This window comes from Macadamia integrifolia, chromosome 3 (genome assembly GCF_013358625.1).
Source record: "Macadamia integrifolia cultivar HAES 741 chromosome 3, SCU_Mint_v3, whole genome shotgun sequence".
Lineage (NCBI taxonomy): Eukaryota > Viridiplantae > Streptophyta > Magnoliopsida > Proteales > Proteaceae > Macadamia > Macadamia integrifolia.
In genome coordinates this window covers 26,148,227-26,168,397 of record NC_056559.1, presented here as the reverse complement: position 1 = coordinate 26,168,397, position 20,171 = coordinate 26,148,227, and the positions used below count along the sequence as shown (strand labels likewise).

Genomic DNA, 20,171 nt, shown 5'->3' with positions numbered 1-20,171 from the left:
GTATTCGGTAATCGTTCTGGGGCTACACGAATCGGAACTCAAATAAAGGTATCTTAGATGAATCATCAGATGACTACCCCTTCTTGCATAAGAAATGATATCGGAATCTGTTGGATTCTCTACATCAATGATTACCCTAAGCAATCCCATATCTTGAAGACTCCTCTCCGACTGATCTTTACTCGTAGTTGACCCCCGCGAGACGGATAAAGAGCGTGCTTTTAAGTATGTACTGATACTGCTATTATTATTATGATCAGTACTAGATAAGTAGTCTTGTTCGAACAAGACCCAGCCGCCAAGATTTGTAACATGTTGAATTTTCATCTTACTATTACTACTGATATTGACATCATCCTGAGATGATGATGATGATATGCCATAGATGATCTGTTTATCCAACAAGGAAGCAACCCAGAAGGGAATGATAATAGTTTTTATTTGCTCATCGAAACTCCAATGGGTTACTTGAATCAGACACCTACTGATAAGCTCCTTCACATATTCTTCAGCTATATCTTCAAGTTCTACTACTGTTGTTATAGATGGTGGTGGTGGTTTTACAAGCCCCTCTGCGACTATCAATCCTTTAAAGTCGGAAAAATCAAAACCCTGATATTCTGTACGCCCAGATTTTTGGAGAAAATACAAATAGGCGAGACACGATTTCAAGTGATGTGGTAGGTGATTGAAAATCAATTTTTCTAATGGAAATGCTACTCTTTTAACCAAACCAACCACATCCTCCTCCTTATAATCCATCAATATTAGACGGTGGGGATATTCTGCTGCTAACGCGACAATTGTAAGTGGTACCCCACCACGTGAATCTAATACCCATGCTTCCCATGGCACATCCTCCTCCTCCTCCTGCTGCTGCTGCTGCTTCTCCTTCTTCTTCTTCCGCTTCTGCTTCTGCTGGGCTCGGGAGAGATGGGAAACTCTCTTTGAGAAAAGTTCCCAACTCTCCTTCTTTGAAAGCCGTCGCAAATGAAAGGGAGACCTACGTGGCCTCACATGTGAAGCCACTTCATCATGGCGCGTAGTGAAAATTATCCTACTTCCAACCACCACCACCACCTTCACCTTCTTTGTTTTTGTTGTTGGGGAAGAGCATATGAATGTCAGCCCAGAATTGGATTGTGCAAACATCATCAAAAACAACAAGGTACCTGGTCGGAGTAGTCTTCAGGAGCTTGTAGATTTCAATGGCCAAATCTTTAAGGCTCATCTTCTTTCTCTCCTCCTCGTCATCATTGATGAGGATCTGCTTTATGATGTCCTGCAACAACTCTTCCATCTTGTAGTCGCTAGATACGTGAATCCATAAACGACAAGGAAAGTGTTCCTTAATGTTTCGATCATTATAAACTTTTCGAGCAAGAGTTGTCTTCCCCATACCTCCAGCCCCAACCACGGGAATGACGATGACACGCCGAGCATCCTCCTCATCAAAATCTTTGAGCAGCAGCAGATCCATCATCCTCTTTACCTCATCTTCCAGGCCTACTACCACATCATCCTCATCATCCTCTCCATCCTCTGTCGTTGTTGTCAATGGCCTCTTTGATGAGGAAGTGGCCGCACAAGTAGTACAGGATTCAACGATCCTCGCATGTAGTCTCTTGAGTCTTTCCACCAACCTCTTAATTTGGCTTCCAACCATTCGAGCTTCTTTCGTCCGCGAATCTTTTCTTTTTATAGCGTCCAAATACGAATCAGCAACATCTTCAGCATCATGGGCTAGGGTTATGACTTCATCCATGGCTTCTTTTCTTTCCTTCATGAACTCTTTGCTTTGCTTTCTCTCGACTTCCATTAGAAGGGGTGCTAGCCTCATTAACATGGAATGCAGCAACCAGAGATGGGCATTATCCTCAACGTCCTCAAGCAAATCAACCTCCGTTGACAGCATGTACTCCAGTTCATTCAAGGAAGGTGCGATTTCATTGTCGCCCATAACTGCTCCCAACCCTCGTCCTACAAACCGGTAACAGAAATTTATACTTTCTCTATGACTCTTGCTTATAATGGTGGAGAGGGGATGACTGAGCAAGAACTAAACATAAAACTCTTCTGGGCTCAAAGGATGGTCCAAATTTAAAATTATGCTTAGACCGCTCCTTCAATCAAGCATACAATTAGCTTGGAATATCGGATGGGTTAATAATATGAAATTATAAGAGTCTTTCTTTTAACCTTATAATTTGATTTAGCTCATTAATTTAATTGATAACACACCCCACCTTCCCCCACCACCCAAAAAAAAAAAAAAAAATAAAAAAAATTCTAGATAATACTTTCATCTATTGACATAAAAAAGCAACGTTAAAGTGAAAACTAAAAGAAAAGTAAAGGAAAAGAGACACATTGAATGTTTAGTGAGAGATAATACGCAATTAAGTTTATTTTCTACAAAACTATAAGTTATGTCTCATAATAAATTAAATAGTGAATAAAGAGAAAAAGGGTAAAGCTATTTGTTCAATATATTAGATATCAAACAAATTTCAATGTGAACAATTGAAAGTGTAAAGTGAAAAAAGAAAAAGAATAGGATAACTTCATTAACACTTCAATGTTGGAAATGAAAAAGGGGGAAGGGGGAAGGGGGAAGGGGGAGGAAAAGAGAATATCTTCAATAACACGAAGGTAATAAAAAAGCCAAAAAAAAAAGGCAAAAGGAAAATAAATTCAATATCACTTAAATGCCGAATCAGAAGTGTAAAAAGAAAAGGATGTAAAAAGGAGAATTATATAACTTTAATACCACCTCAATGCTAAGAAAAAAAAAAAAAAATGACAAGAAATAGTGAAAGACAAGAAATAACATAAGAGAATAACTTCGATACAACCTCAATATTGGATGATTAACCCTTCTTTTGTAGCCTCAATGTTGGTTCAATAGTTGATCAATTATGCTCATGTGTTTTAAATATGAATACCTAACCCTTCTATTTGTAGATTCAATATATAATAAGTGAAAAATTCTAGGATGAAATGCAGAAAAGGGAAAAAAAAAATAAAATTGTACTTATCTCTCCCTTTTACTCAATTGTACACTTATACATGTGAAAGGGCATGGCACACAAAATACAATATTATAAGTTATGGTTCGATCAAATAATATATCAAATGATGAATAAAGAGAAAGAGGTAAAGCTATTTGTTCAATAAATTGACATCAAATGAAGTAGAGATGACGATGTTGAGAATGTTTGTGGGGCAAAACTAGGAAGGACAAAGTAAGGAAATGAACATCTTAGAGCTGAGCTGGGTATAGTCCCGATATATGATAAGTTATGTGAAAGTCATTTGAGATAGCATGTCCGTGTTTAGTGCAGGCCTTCCGATGCTCTAGTTTGGAGGATGATTCATTTCGAAAAGGTCAGGTCTAAAAGAACCAGGGGCATGTGGTGAGGAAAGACATATAACATAGGCCTTCTACCACATATGACTTCGAATAGAGCTGATTGGAGAGTAAGGATCTACGTAGTTAACCACATTTGATCGGGATAAGATTTTGTTGTTGTTGATTTGACATAAAAAAAAAAAAAAAAAGAAGAAGAACGAAAGAAAGAAAAAAACAAATCTTGTTGAGTCATAGTTCCATCAAGTTGAATCACATTGTTTTGATGTCATCAGAATAAGTTATGGCAATTCTCATATGGATGTGCTGAAGCAGAGCGAAAGCGAAATGGGAGAGCTTTTGAGAATTTGGGAAGCTACTGTGAGTTTTTCCTGTAGGTGTAAGTGCATTCCAGTAGCTTACCTCTTTGTTGACATTTATTCTTTGGCCAACGTGAAATTCGAGGAAAAAATCTTTAAAAATGCAATATATCATTTCGGACAATCTGAGAGGTGGTGTATTGAGTCCTATACATCAGCATACGTGGGATCAATAAGTGAGCGGATGTGATGCAGCCACATCGTTAGATTCATTTTGGGCGGCCGAGATTGAGGTCTGCGTAGAGGCTATAAGCTTAGATGAAATAGATTTTACTGTGAGCCTTATAGTTGGGTCGACATATATAGTTTGCTATACTTGCGCTACACAGAATCTCTATGCTTATACAAGTTACTATAGTGTATGTCTGAGTACTGCGAAACACAAGATAGATTCTGATCTAGAAGCTCTCAATGCACTCGAGTTCAGGAGATGGAGATTGGCCGATCCAATGGCCAGAATCTCACCCGCCTTCTTGAAGACTAATCGGATGGTCCTGGTTCAAGACACTGGAGTTAGTGACGAGGCCGAACGTCATGCCTCCACTCGTGATATACTATTTTTCATGAATACTTGCTGGAAGTTACAGTTTTGCCCCTTCTCGTTAGTGTTTTAGTAAAACAAGGATCTACCCTTCGTTATAAGTTTGAATTGAGTTTTGCAAAGTGCTATGCACTCCAGAGAAGGAGAGGAATGACCCTGTCTGGGAAAAAAATTAAATATTTTGTGTCCATAAAGCGTGGTGTATGAAAAATTATAAAAGATCAATCTATGGAGCTGTGTTGAACATTGAAGTGCGTGCATGCTGTGTCAGAGGTTGTAAACAATAGCTTGATCGTGGTATTACTCAGGTAGAGGTAATAGGCAATTCCAAACCCCCATTTTCATTTTAGGTTGACGTTTATGTTGTGAAACTTAGAGTTGATATAATAGGTGAGATTTAAATCTTTATTAATTTAAAATTGTAAACCTAGCAAGTTAAGGTTTGCCTAGGGTTTGGAGTTATTGCCCTTGTCTGGGTTACATCTCAAATTGAAATAGGGATAGGTGTTCTTGGACCATTGTAGCGGTTGAAAGACTTGATTATTTGGGTATAATTTGAAACACTGGTTAAGATATTACTCTGTGTAGTATGAAGGTTGGCCAAACCACGTATATCTGGTGCATTGTGTATATCTTTTTTGCTAAGAATCTTTAATATTAAATATAAAAAGGAAAAAAAAATTAGATAATTTAGAAAATGAATGGAGACAAACATTAACTCCAAAACAATCAACAGGATGATTAAAGTAGACCTCCTAATCCACCTTCAGCATTGCCACTAGTAGAAAAAAGGAGGCCCAACTTCAGGACCCGCACACACTGACCTAATCAACTTTGGCATTGCATTGTGCATTCCTTTTTTATATGCTTATCATAAAAAAAAAGTGTATGTAATAGATGTACAAACACATTTTTTTTTTTTTGATGGGTTAGGTGTACAATGCAACTTCGGCATTGCATTATGCATATTTTTACTCATTATTGCCTATTGAAGTGTATGGTTTGCGGAGTGGCTGTGCATTGTCTGGTACACCTTGCCACATAGTGGTTGCGAGGTGGATATACATGTGTATTACGTGTAATTGGTAAAATTTTTCAACGCCAGCCAATCATGATTTGCTTGAAGACAACCGCGTTAGGGTGCATCGTGAAAATTCCTTCCACACACTGATTCACCCCTCTTAATGTCAACATAGGAACATCAAATTCGTTCAGATACACGTTTAATGCGCAAACTTATAACATAAATACCACCTCAATGCCAGAGACTAGAACTGTAAAAAGAAAATGATATAATAAAATAAAAGAAAAGAAATGGAAAAAGCGAATAAGTTTAATACCACCTCAATGTTATTAGTGAAAAAAAGGAAAAGGCACAGTAAAATAGAAGAAAAGAAGAGGCAAAAGAGAGTAATTTCAGCGTGCTATTAGTGAAAAAAAAAGAAAAGAAAAGGATAAAGTAAAAGAAAAGAAAATGGGAAAGAGAATAACTTCAACATGTTGTAAGGAAAAAAAAAAATAGAACAACTTCAATACCACCTCAATATTAAACGCCTAACCCTTCTATTAATTTGTAGCCTCATGTTGGATTAATATTTGATCAATTACGTTCATGCATTTGGAACATGAGTGCTTAACCTTTCTATTTATAAATTCAAAATCGTAGTTTGATTAGTCAAAACTAAAATTAAAAGTACAACCCTCTGGGCAAAAAGGATGGTCCAATTTGTAAAATATGCTGGGAATGCTCCTTAAATCAAGCATACAATTAGCAAGAAATATCTGATGGGTAAATAATATTAAATTATAAGAGTAGTTGTTTTAGTCTTATAATTTGATTTAGTTCACAAATTAAATGACAAAAAAAGAAAAGAAAAATAAATTATAATTAATACCTTCAACTTCTGACATAAAAAGCAAATTTAAAGTGAAAACTAAAAGGAAAATAAAGGAAAAAGAGGGGGAAAAAAAAGAAGAAAAGAAACACCTTCTATGTTTGGTAAGGGACAATACGGAATTAAGTTTATTTTCTACAAAACTATAAGTTATGTTTCGATTAGATAATAATCAAATGATGAATAAAAAGAAAAATGTAATCTATATGTTCAATATAATAAACATCAAATAAATTTCAATGTGAAAAAAAAAAAAAAAATGAAAGTGTGAACTAAAAAAAAGAAAAAAGGATAACTTCATTAGCACCCCAATTCAATGTTGAGAGTGAAAAAAAAAAAAAAAAAAAAAAAAAAAAGGGAAAAAAAAGAGGCAAAATAGAATAACTTGAATAGCGCTAAGTTAGAAACCTTTTGACCTATTGTTTGTGGCAGAGTCGATTGCAAATATGCAATTCCACATTCAAATCTCCAGCATTGTGCTTTATAGCTTGTATTTCATTCCAATTAATTTCCCTTTTTCGCTGTCCCCTCCTATTTTCCCGCTTCAGAACCACTCTGCCATAATCATTTTGCATCTTTAAAATTCATTCTCACCAGCTGCTTCAATTTCAACCTCATCTCTTCTCTTGGGGGGGTGGGGAATGGCAACTGCTAGGAGCAGAGAGATGAAGAAATCTTTCTTCAAGCGTGTCTTACCTGATTCACTTAAAGAACTTGTAATCAAGTCCCTCTCTCTCTCAAAAGCTTTTATAGATTTATTTGCATATATTCTTGAACTGCTAAGATTGCTAACATGTAAAAATATATTTCATTGCAGACGATACCAAGAGAGTTTTTAAGGCAATTAATAGATGAGAAGTGTGAGGAAGGAGTAGCCACACTGAGGTATCATCATCACCAACAGAAATCTTGGCTTGTCAAGATGAATGGTTTCAGTTTTCGTGATGGTTGGAAAGATTTCGTTCAAGACCTTGATCTTTGCGTTGGGGATCTCTTAGTGTTCACACATGAAGGTGGGTTGCTCTTTGATGTTCTAGTGTTTGACAACCAAACTGAATGTGAGAAAGGTTATAAACATTTTGATGATGAAATGGAAGATCAGACATGGGTGGAAAAAGAAGACAGCAAAAAGAATGCAAAGGACATCGAGAGTAAGTTTTTGTTAATTAAATTTCTTTCCCTCTTACAGTTTCTTCATTATCTTTTAATGTTCTTTTGTTTCCTCTTTGAAGGAAGTAACTCAGAATCCATGGCCTCGACTGTTCTTTCCCTGATAGATGAATTTACTTACCTGATCAATCAAGTAAAGTTTCACCTTAGTTATATGGAAAAAGTGGTACAGCCCATCTTCCACGAATTCTCTGTTGTCCAAACTTCCCTTAAGAATGTGAAGGAAGATGGTGTGGGGCAGAATTTGGTGCAGGATTTTGAGGGAATAGTTCGTGCTGCAAAAGCTGCTATAGTGAACCATGTACTCAGCTTGACAGCCAGCCCGAGGAGGGTGACATTGTTTAAGAGGTGTAACTTCCCTAAGAGAGTTGAAACATTGTTTAAGAGGTGTGCCTTCCCCAAGAGAGTTGCCCGAAGTAGTAATTTGGACTCAGAGATCTATGAATTGGCTGAAAAGCTTAAAAATTTGACTAGCCATTCCTTGAGAAGAAACAATGCAGCAGCAGGTGAAAATTCCCAAGAAGCTCGAAATAAAGTAGCAGGGGAAGAGTTATCATCCCATCTGGGGAAGCATCTGTCAGATTGGATACGATCTTCTGCTGATTACGATGAAAGAGAGGAGGATATTATCATTGGTTTAAAGCATGACATGGAGTTAATGAAAATACGGCTGTTGGACAACAAGAAAAATCATCTTTGTGTTATCTCTGTTTTTGGGATCCAAGGCATTGGAAAAACAGTTTTAGCATGGGAGGTTTATAAAAACAGTGATGTGGTTAGCCATTTTCCTTATAAAGCTTGGGTTTGCATATCTGTTGTGGGCAATGATATTGGAGAGATTTTGAAGGACATTGGCAAAAAAGTTATGGGACTCCAAGAAGATCAAGAGACAACTGATGATGGCCATGAAGGACTGCAGAACAAGATCCGCGAATTCTTGAGTGATAGGAGGTATCTTATAGTCATTGATGATGTACCTGGTGCCAAAGTCTGGAATCATCTGAAAGAAGCATTTCCAAATGGGCAAAATGGGAGCAGGATAATGCTCACAACCCGCGATGTGGAAGTCGCTTATCTCAGCAATTCAGATGGCTTTCCTCACCGGCTATGGGTGCTGAGTGCAGCAGATAGCTGGGAGTTGTTCACAAGAAAGGTATCCATAGCTCCCTGGCAAGTAAGTACTGATGCATGTCCCTCTACTTCTCACACCATGAAGTCACGCATCCCTCCTCAATTAGAAGCCATAGGAAGAAAGATGGTGAAAAAATGTAAGGGTATACCACTGTTAATTGTAGGATTGGCAGATCTAGTATCAAATAGATCTGCCGAAGCTAGCGACTGGTCATGTGTACTTCATGGGGCAAATATGCATCTCAAAGGAGACGATGCCCATTGGTGGTTTAATCTATCAGGCTTCTTTGATAAGATGTTATCTTCACATGTGAAACAGGGGCTTCCTTACAATGGGGGGCTCTTTCCAACTGATAAGATGGAGATCCCTACAAGGAGGTTTATTCTCTCATGGGCTGCAGAAGGCTTATTCTTTGGACAGAGATATGGTGAACTTGCAGAGGAAGAAGTTGCAGATGACTGTCTACAACAGTTGCTACATTTTGATATAATTCGAACAGAAAAGGTGAGGTTCAATGGGAATGCCAAGACATGCAAAATTCCCCATGATTTGCTGATTTTTAGGAATGCCCCCAACTATTCTCACCACGATCATCGCTGGGTTTGGTTTCATGATCCTAAGAGCAAGCTGGCCACAACCTGTTTTCATTCTCACCCTCCTCTTGAGAATCCAGACCATACTCATTCTCACCCTCCTGATGATAACCAACATCAGCAAACCCGTAATGTAAATTCCAGCAAAACACTCTTTTCTTTATGGTGCTTTAATTTTCCAGGAGGACATGAAGCCGGGCAGCAAGTAGGGCTCTTTCTTGGGAGATGCATTAGTCAGGGTGGCTTGCAGTTTCTTGGGGTGCTTGATCTAGAAGGTGTGTTTAGACCTAACCTTCCTGAGGAAATTGGAGAGCTAATCAACTTGAGGTACCTTGGATTAAGAGAAACCTACATGGACACACTCCCCTTAAATATAGGTAAGTTGCAGAAACTCCAAACTCTTGATACAAAACACACCTATGTCCATAATTACCCTCGTTCTATCCAGAGATTGAAAAAACTACAACACCTTTATCTGAACGAGGGACAATATTCAAGTGAACTTGTTTCATGGTTGAGTCACTTGAGTGATCTCCGGACGTTGTCTGGCGTAGTTGTAGAGGAGTTGGATCTTGTGAAGAAGGATCATGGTCTGTGTCGGTTAACTAATCTCAGGAAACTGAGATTCACATGTCAGTTCAATCAACAACGAAAAGAGATAGTAGAGGATCATTGGTTGGAAGGATTGGAGCACCTCAGTTCATTAAAGGTGAGCGCCAAAAACCAAACTATAGCTGATTTGGAGCTTGTCACCAAAAACCAGGAGCTCACCAATCTATACTTGCTAGGAAGGTTGAATGGACTACAATTTGATCTCCATAATAAATTACCAGAAAATCTCACCACGCTGACATTATCAGGATCTGAGCTAACTGGAGACCCAATGCCAAAATTAGAGAAGCTACCCAAGCTACAATTCCTTAGGTTATGCTCTAAATCTTTTAAGGGTCAGAACATGGTTTGTTCATCAGGAGGGTTTGGTCAGCTTCGAGTCTTAAGGATTTGGAAGCTTGAAGAACTCCAAGAATTGAGTGTGGAAGAAGGAGCAATGCCAAACATTGAGGAGTTAGAGATTAGAACTTGCAATAACTTGAAGAAGCTTTCTCGAGTCCCAAAGACCCTCAATGAATTGAAGTTGACCAAAATGCCAGAGGAATTCACTAAAAAGTTTGTCAAATATAAAGTCTGCAGGGTTGTCAAAGATTAACAGGGTAGTTTGCTCTGGTCTTGGATTTCTGGATTTGAGGTATGTGTTGTGGTCCTTGGTTTTCTTTTGTGAATTAACTTCTCCAAGAATTGTACTCAATATTAGTAATCAAAATGGTTCACAAATCACAATTTTCGGCTTTCATTTTATTTCCTTTGTCATCAGGGAAAAAATTAAACAAAATTCGTGGAGGATTTCCTCTTTTGTTTCCAATACAAGATTTGCTGACCGAAGGCAACAAGCCGGATGAGATTCGATGGATTGAGACGTTGAAGAAGGAAGTTCCAGAGGACATGCCAACTTGCCAAACCGCTTTATTTGATTGTTCGATTGGGTCTTTCTTTGATTTTTAGTTCGTTTTTATTTTTTGGTTTGTGTGTTTATTGTTGACTTTGCTTGAGCAAAGTTTCTAATTGGGCTTGAAAATTTTAAAAAGAGCAACCTAATGAAAGAGGCTCCCGCTTTTTCAAGGTCTGAGAGGGCCAAAATGAGTAGAATAATACTTAAGATGGATGACAGGTGCCATGATGTATGATTCTTGATTTCATCTTTTGTCAAGCGTTATAATATCTTCATTATATTAGTTGGGAAAAGGCTAGTGACACATCTAAATCTGTGTCTATCTCTCTCCTCCTCCTTTTGTAAAAGTTCCGAATGCCTCTCCCATTCTAGCCCTCTCATTGGTTAAACCACTATTTCCAAAAAACCAGCGACATATCTAACCTCATCCCATATTAGTCCTTAGTTATTTTTTTTTTTTGTCACCATTACAGGTTTATTCTTGCTTACAGGGAGTGAATTACTCCACGTTTGTCTTTGAATTGAACTATTGATAAAATTGACCCAAGTCCAAACCAAGCATCAACTTTCTATAAAGTTTCATGGGTAGGGAAATCAGAGTTTTTCAATTATTTATTTATTTTTTAAGTATACCCAAGAAGAGCTGAACTCATGATCTCCATCATATAATATTGGCAAAGCGGTAGATTGGGCAACAAGACTGAGCATGGTCAAACTTTCTTGCAATTTGTTTTCCTCAAAATCTGAAATTCTATTGCTTTCTAGGAAGGACTGGTGACAGCAGCTTAGATGTATTTTCTTAAATGTCTTTCTATATTTTAAGAATTAAATTTTTTTTAGTGATAAAAAACCAAGTCACTTTCTGAAAATTCAATGGGTTTGACCCTTCTAAGTGTAATAAAGCTTTCACTCTTCACACGCGTTTCTCCATCTCAATGGGTATTATTGAGAGTGGTTATGCAAACATAACCTCAAGTTGACATTAAATTTGTAAATTATCAGCTTAGTTTGTTGAACCTAGAAGATATAAATAGGCTTAATTGTAACACACTCATTCTCGGAATACGGTTCACACTACAACTCTCAATATGGAATCAAGAGCCTTACGCACCCACGAGCCCCATCCATAACCCATAATTTTTTTCACTCCTTTACTCATGTGGACTCCAACGAGTGGATCTCTCTCCCCCTTCTCTTTTCTCCCTCTTATCTTCCTCCATTTGTGAGGCCCTACACATCCACTATGGCTGCCTCCATTACCCCTCCTCCCTGCGCCTCAACCTTCGCCAATTAATCACTCTAGGGTGCATCATCTTCTCTCTCTCAATGCAAACTTTGTTCTACAAACTATGTTTATTGGAAAACTTAAATTGTCAATATCTCACTGGATAACATCTCTATGACTAAGTTATAGGCGGCCTCTGTTGCCCTCAGGATCCTACTCAAGATAAATTATGGCATGAATAAGATGCTCTATCATGAGTTTACTAATCGCCTCCCTCTCTGAGAATGTTCTACCACTAGCAGTTGGACGGACCACTAGCAAGGAGATCTGAGATGCTCTTTATGCTGCTTTCAACTCTCCTTCCACAACAAAGATTCTATCCATCAATGCCTCCCTTTAAAATCTGGTCCAAAAACCAGATTCCAGTTGAAGACTTTAATATTCATATATTAAGATCTCTCCATTCAGAATATCATGCCCTTGCCTCCATTATGATGGCCATACCAAAGCCAGTCACTTATAATGAACTTCATGGTCTTCTTATAAGTCACGAGAACCTAGTTCAATTTCGTCGTGCTATTATTGATCCATCTACATATGCTTTTGCCAATCAATCTCACCAAAGTCGCGGCACTGGTACCCTATTCTCTGGTGGGAATGGAAACATCTCCTTTAGAGGGCATGGCTATGGACGAGCAAACAGTTTTGGCCACTCTAATACTTTTTCTCACAGCCCTTGCACTGTCTGTAGTCGCACCAATCATCAAGCGAAATCTTGCTACCATCGTTTGCAAAACCGAGGTAACCAGCCCAAACCACCTATTCTCCCCAACCCCCCATGTCCAACCTCTATCCATGCCCTAACAACCCCCCTCAAGCCCACTACCCCTTTGCTCCAAAGCCACTCACCAACCCTCCACGCCACCCATCCTCCTCCTTCATACCAACCCTAAACCTACATCACCTCTTTGATTCCTGACACTGGTGGAACTCATCATGGTACCCCAGATCGATCTTCTTTCTCTACATTCAGACTGTACACAGGTAGGAATCAACTTCATGTAGGCAATCATAAAGGTCTCTCAAATCTCTCATGTTGGTTCTATTTCTCTTATCTCTCCTCCTCGTTCTTTTTTTTTCTAATGTTTTGCATATCCCCTCTCTCACTTAGTCACTGCTATTAGTTCAAGAATTCTGTCCTGATAATGCTATTTATTTTGAATTTCATTCATCATATTTTCTTGTGAAGGATCTGGTGACTAAGCAAACACTCCTTTCTGGGGCGAGTAAGAATGGGCTCTACTCTGTGTCGTTCTCCTTCTCTACCAATCTTACTATTGTTTCCTCTTATGCTCACTGGCACCATAGTTTGGGTCGCACTCATAATTGAGCTCTCCGCCTTATGCTCTCTCTCTCTCTCTCTCTCTCTCTCTCATGTATGTTAGATGGGAAAGTCTAGTCATCTACATCTTTGCGAGACACCTTCTCATAGTTTCTCCCATTTAGATTTAATTTTTAGTGATGTATGAAGTTCTCACCCCACTATTTCTTTAGTAGCACATCGTTATTTTGTTATATTTGCGGATGATTGCACTAAATTTATTTGATTTTATCCTTTAAATTTAAAATCAGATTTTTTTTTTTTTACTTTGAAACTTTCCATTCTTTGGTTGAGAGTCAGTTTTTTGCTCAATTAAATCGATTCAGACAGATTGGGGTAGGGAATACCGATCCCTCCCCTCCTATTTAATCAAACTTGGTATTCGGCATAGGGTTTCATATCCCCACACCCATAAGCAGGAAGGCACTATTGGACGCTATAATAGGTGGATTGGTGACCATTCGATTGAGGAAGAATCAGTTTTAGAGGGGAGGCTATTTAATGGTGAGACAACTATGGCCGACTTTATCTTTGATGGTGTGTGGGTTTTGCCACATGTTAATTTGATATCCTTGAATAACATCTTTATAAAAGTTTCTGAAATTAATATTCTATCTCAAGGTGAGGATGATGTTTGTGTGTGGAGTCCCTCTTCGGAGTTAATCTCGGTGAAGTCTGCATGGGAAGAAATTTGAAAAAGAAATCCTCAAGTCCCATGGTCTACAATAGTGTGGAGTAAGTTATTGCTTCCTCATCAATCAGTTTTTGGTTAGAAATTATGGAGCATAAGAATTATGTGAACCATATTTTGCACATGTTTCAAATGGTTGGATTGCATGAGTCATACCTTTCGGTTATAGATGATATCAAATATTCTCAAATATTTGATGTACTCATATTGTCACATTTTGCACATGTTCCACATGAGTCGGATTGCATGAGTCATACCTTCCAGTTATAGATGATATTAAATATTCTCAAATATTCTCCTATTCATATTGTGAGAATACAATCTTGTGTTTAGGGTAGTTTACCTTGTATTGAGTATCCATGTATAGGAAGTCCAACTAATATCATTGTATAAATACCCCTTTATATCATCAATGAAATTCATTCAAGTTTCATGATCTAACAAAAATGATGCATAGAAAGCTTTCCACAGATTAGATAACATGGTTTGTGGGAGAGGAGTTTCACTGCCTCCTAGGTGTAATTTATGCTCTAAGGCATCTAAATCTATGCAGCATATTTTTTTTTGGAGTGTCCTTTCTCGATGGCTATATGGAGTGAATTCACTAATTGTTTCAATGTGGGGTGGCAACATCATAATTCCATCATTGATTTATTTTCATAGTAGATGGAAAAAGTGAAAGGAGTCTCTAAAGAATTGAGGACAGGTTTTGTATTTTCGGTGGATGCAAAGTAACATGAGAATATTTGAAGGAAAAGGGCAGCGTGAAGTTTATGTTCTAAAACATATTTTAGCAGCAGCTAAGGAGCAAGTGCCTTCCATTAGGGGTCAAGTAACGTCGGTGGCAGATCTTATAGTTCAAGAAGAATAGGAATTCCTATTAGTCCTCGAAAGTCTCCTATCATTACGGAGATATTCTGGTGTGTTCCTTCACCTAACTGGACAAGTTGAATGTGAATGGATGTTCCCTTGGTAATCTGGTGAGATCAAAGGGCTGGTGATGTTTAGGAATGATGATGCACAATTGATATATTCTTTTGGGAGATTCCTCAGTAATATAACAAACTATGTGGCAGTGTTCATGGCCTTAATGACGGGTCTTATGAAGGCAAAGGAGCTTAACTTGAGGAACCTTTGGGTGGAATGTGACTCTATAGTTGTGATTGATCTGGCAGTTTTTAGTGGGTTTGTTCCTTGGTGCGTAAGACAGGATTGCATGTGTTTGCAACCATATCTCAAATCAATTAGGTGGAAGCTACCTCACTGTTTTAGGGAAGCAAATACTATAACAGATTAACTTGTAAAATCTGCAGCGAAAGATGGGAATTCTACAAATTATCCGGTGTTGCCCCTGTGGTTACAAGAAGAGCTGAGGGTGGATGCATGTTCTAGACCGAGATATCGGTTTTACAATCTTTAGTTTCCTGATTTCTTAAGGTGGGCTGTCCCTTTACTGATGGCAATGCTGAAGGTGCGGAGTATGGCCTCGCTCTCTATAGGAGTTATATATATATATATATTTTTTTTAAATTAATACAAATAACCTTTAAGGAAAAAAAAAGTGGCCATACTGGATCAAAGTTTTTTTTTTCCCAAGAAAAGGCTAGGCTAGGTTCGGTTGGGTGGAACAAAAATGTTTCATACATAGTTATTCAACATCATTAAAAATAGCACATCAAACTCAAGAACTACAGAAACACAAAGGAACTGTAGCATAACATACAACACAAATGAAAAGCTGAAAAGAAATAACAACCATCGTTTTGGAAAATACAAACCAGTTACATTGGCAAACTTAGGATATGTATTTTTCTTCTCCTAGCCACCTAAATCAAACTTTATTGCAATGCCATCATCATGAAAATTAAAACACAACATTATTTTAAGGAAATGACGAAGCAGATAAAGAAACTATTAGTACTCAAAGATACCCATTGGGTCACCTCCAATTATAATTACTCAGCTCAGAGTCGGACCAAAAAATGAATACCAAAAATCAAATCTATTGGATAAGATTTTAATAAGAATCAATAGTAATCTATCAATGTGTGGTTGGAAAGAATACAAAAAAGTATTATGGTAAATTTTTTTTAGGTGGCAAATGTGGGGAAAAAAAAGTCTAGATGATTAGAAAAATATCATGTAAAAAACTGAAAGAAGCCTTGAAAGAAAAAGAAAGACGAAAAGGGTAAAATAAATAAGGGCAAGTGTTTTTTGTCCGAGAGCAACCCTTGTGTTTAGATTCAAGGGCATGCACCCCAAGATGGGCACCGTGATCATTACTTGCCCCTGTGTTTGTGGGCCGCTCTTGGACATAAAACCTTATCTCAACAAAGAAATAACAAATTTAGAAATAGGAAAAACTTGTGAAACAAAAAATAGAGGATCGACAATGTGATACTACTACTAGTTAAAAAGGAATACTAATTATTACTCTTACCAGCCATTTTTCAGTGACGATGGAATTGTCGAAGTTAAGCTGATCCTTTCCGATATGTTCCTGAATAAGTTTTGCATCAGCTGATACACCATCAGTGGGTTGCTCATCTATCACCAACTCTTGCAAAGTAGAGATAGCCTCCAGAGCTTCAATTGGGAGACCCTCTAGCTTGGAACAATTTAAGACAGCTAGCTTTTGAAGACTTGGTATCACACCTTTAGACAATTTCCACTTCTTTAACAGAAACAAATCCTTGAGTTCCAAGAACTTGAGCTGCCTAAACCCCCCATTGACATCGCTCTCAAAATCTAAACTACCATCATCTTCCCAGATCATAGATCCAAATCCTAACTTGAGAACACAAAGATTTTGTAGCTTCTGCAGTGCCGGCATCAAGTATTCCACAGCGATGTAAGTGCATTTCAGGGTGAGATGGGTGATGTTTTGGGGAAATATTTCCAACTTATACCTGGTGACACCACTGGAAATGGTTGAAATAGAATCAGATTCAAAATTGAAATCCATCGTATTACCATCCAACTTTAGTCTTTGAAGGCGCTTCAATAGCGCAAAAACTTGAGCTAACTGATCATAAAACACAAATATTTTCCCACGTAGACGTAATTTAACTAGATTGGGCATCATAGACAGTATGTTGTCCATGCAAAACTCAGCATCCAAACCTTCCAGCGTTTGGAGATTCTTTAATATCATGCTCCGATCAGCATTCACTTCTACTTTATCAATAAAAATTGGNGTGAAGTCACATCATCATGCCGCGTAGTGAAAATTATTCTACTTCCACCAATTACTTTCTTCTTTGGAAAAACCATATGAATATCAGCCCAGAATTGGGTTGTGCAAACATCATCAAAAACAATAAGGTACCTGGCGGGAGTAGTCTTCAGAAGCTTGTAGGTTTCAAAGGCCAAATCTTTAAGGCGGCATGTCTCCTTTCTCTCAGCAGCAGCAGCATGAGGAGGAGCTGTTGTAGAACGCTTTATTTGCTCTATGATGTTCTGCAACAACTCTTCCAACTTGTAGTCGCTAGATACCTGAATCCATAAACGACAAGGGAAGTGTTCCACAATGGTTGGGTCATTATAAACTCTTCGAGCAAGAGTCGTCTTCCCAATACCTCCAGGCCCAACGATGGGAATAACGTTACATCGAGTAGTAGTATTCTCACCCTTGGGCAGCAGCAGTTCTATCATCCTTTTTACTTCATCTTCCGGGCCTATTACCACATCATTGCTATCCTCATTCGTCGTCAATGGCCTCTTTGATGCAGAAGTAGCCGCACGAGTATCAAGGATCATCTGATGCAGTCTCTTGAGCCTTTCCACCATTCCAATAATTTGGCTTCCAACTTCACGATGAGCTTTATCCGTCCGCAAGCCTTTTCTTATAGTGTTCAAATATGAATCAACAACATCTTCAGCCTTATGGACAAGGTTTATGATTTCATCAATGGCTTCTTTTATGTCCTTCAGGAAGCATTTGCTTTGCTTCCTCTCGACTTCCATTAGAAAGGGTGTTAGCCTTGTTAACATGGAATGCAGCGACCAGAGTTGGCCATCATCCTTAACTTCCTGAAGCAAATCAGCCTCAGCTAACAGCATGTATCCCAATTTATTCAGGAAAGGAGCGATTTCAGTTTCTGCCATATCTGCTCCCCCAACCCTCACCACAAACCAGTAACAGAAATTTACACTACTTTCCTATGACTCTTGTTTATAATGGAGGAGATGGCTGAAGAAGCCTCCGATCCGGCCATATGGTTTTTTAGGCTGCACCTATTTACAATTAAAGTGAAAAAATAAAAAATAGAAATTGAACCCATTTTTTGAATGTATAAAGCAGTAGTCATCTTTACCCCACTCCCCCACCCCACACCACCCCCCCCCCCGCCAAAAAAAAAAACCTAAAAGTAAAGTGAAAGAAAAAAAAGAGTAAACAAAAGAAGGGAATAACAGAAAAAGCAAACAGATAATAGGTAGAAGCAATACATTTTTTTTTTAATGAAAAACATATTAAAATAAAGAAACAAAAACAAAACCTCATGGTGCAAGGGCAAGAAGGAGCCCCTAACTGCGGGAAAAAAAAATCAAATCATATGCACATCAAAGCAAAGGGGGAATACTTACACCATCCAAAAAAGGGAGAGGGTGGGGGAGAGGAGAAACAACAAAAAAGGTGAGGAAAGAAACAAGCATAAAAAATAAACAAGGTGATACATTCAAATTAGGGGGAAGGGAAACAATAGGGAGATCCCAAGCGAGGGCAATGTGCCTGTTTTTGTTAGAATCATGGCCCACTGTAAATCCATGAAGAATTCTATTCATGATTTCAAAGGATATGCCTTTACATAATTGATCGGTTGTGCAAGAAGTGGATGTCCTCCTTTTATTCCTGTCCCGCCAAATGTGATGAGCTACTACGTTAAAAACAAGCTTACCGCACAATATGGTTTGCCATTGAAAGAGCTTAAGATCCATGTCCACTCTCTTTCAAAAGGTAGGACAACTCTCGAGGAAAGTGGACACTTTCTAAGAATTATTTTTTTCAGACCGAGTATGAAAAAGAACAGGTGAAAAATAAATGTTCCAGAGATTTAGTAGAGCTCCAGCAAAAGTAGCAGTTAGGGATGAGAGTATTTCTCTGAGAGTGAGAGAGAGGGTCCTGGACTGGGAAGAACCACTCAGTTCTCTCCAAACGGTGAAGCAATGACAGGGGATGGCAGAATTAAACTAAACCATTTTATACTAAGGAACAGAAACAGTTCTCGAACGCACAAGAACCTAGGTAGAAGCAAAGGAGAACATAAGATTTTATAGGAGATAGAGATAGGAAGGCCAAAACAAGTGGGCTAGTAAATATAAGAATTTTGCATAACTAATCTAATGAGTTCAAGGCGGCCAACAAAGGAGAGTAATTTACTCTTTCATAATTGGAGCCTCTTATGCAGTCTATCAAGGATAAGTGAGCAATGATGGCAACATAACTTCTTAGTTAATTGGTGATTTATTAATAAATAATCAAAGTTTTGATATTTTGAGAACTTACATTAAATTCTTAATGGAATGTATAATGAATCTTGAAGTTTCTAAAGTGATGAATGCTAACTAATGTGATGCTTCTACCAAGATACACGGAAGCTTACCTTCATTCTCTAACAAAACTAGTTATCTTCAAGTATATTGGTTTTAAAAGTGGGGAGTGCTAGCTAACATAAACGATGCCCCTTAAGTGCAACCCAAGATACGTAAGTTGAGATCCCTTGCAAGTATGTTCAGGTAAACGTATACTTTAGATGCAAACACATATTCCATTTCCTGCCATTTAAGGCCGTTTAGATAGAACTTGGTGGCCCAATCAGTGGAACTATATCCTAATTATTTAATAGTCAGATTTACCACATCAGCTTTCCCCATGAAACAACTGGGTGGCCTAATCGGCGGTCTCTCTCACCTTATTATCTCACTAAAGAAACTTTTTCCTTTAACGTGTTTTTTGAAAATTGTAGCTTGATCGGGCAAAACTTGAACTAAGAGTACAACCCTTCCGGACTTAAAATGATGGTCCAAATCAAAAACTATGCTTAGAGTGTTCCTCAAATCAAGCATACAATTAACAAGAAATATAGGATGGGTAAATAATATGAAATTATACGAGTGTTTGTTTTAAATTTATAAACTGATTTAGTTCGTTAAATTAAATGATAAAAAAAATTTAAATTAATACTTTCGACTTCTCACATAAAAAAACAAAATTAAAGTGCAAACTAAAAGAAAAATAAAGGAAAAAAAGTGGAATAAAACACAGACCTTGAATGTTTAGTGCAAGACAATTATAAGTTATGTTTCA

At 37.9% G+C, this 20,171-nt stretch overlaps 3 protein-coding genes across 3 annotated transcripts; 1 reads left to right on the top strand and 2 right to left on the bottom strand.

Moving 5' to 3' along the window:
• Positions 1-1,057: 1,057 nt before the first annotated feature.
• LOC122074289 (putative disease resistance RPP13-like protein 3) lies at positions 1,058-1,960 on the bottom strand. Its single transcript, XM_042639122.1, has one exon. It carries the CDS (start codon positions 1,958-1,960, stop codon positions 1,058-1,060), a length of 903 nt encoding a protein of 300 aa, XP_042495056.1.
• A 4,774-nt stretch (positions 1,961-6,734) lies between these two features.
• On the top strand, positions 6,735-10,769 carry LOC122074773 (probable disease resistance protein RF9). The gene is made up of 4 exons (XM_042639737.1): positions 6,735-6,881; positions 6,983-7,316; positions 7,398-10,306; positions 10,433-10,769. Exons 1-3 carry the CDS (start codon positions 6,807-6,809, stop codon positions 10,265-10,267), a joined length of 3,279 nt encoding a protein of 1,092 aa, XP_042495671.1. The 5' UTR covers positions 6,735-6,806; the 3' UTR covers positions 10,268-10,306; positions 10,433-10,769.
• A 6,269-nt stretch (positions 10,770-17,038) lies between these two features.
• Positions 17,039-17,971, bottom strand: LOC122074288 (putative disease resistance RPP13-like protein 3). Its single transcript, XM_042639121.1, has one exon. The coding sequence runs from the start codon at positions 17,969-17,971 to the stop codon at positions 17,039-17,041; it is 933 nt and encodes a 310-aa protein (XP_042495055.1).
• Positions 17,972-20,171: the final 2,200 nt, after the last annotated feature.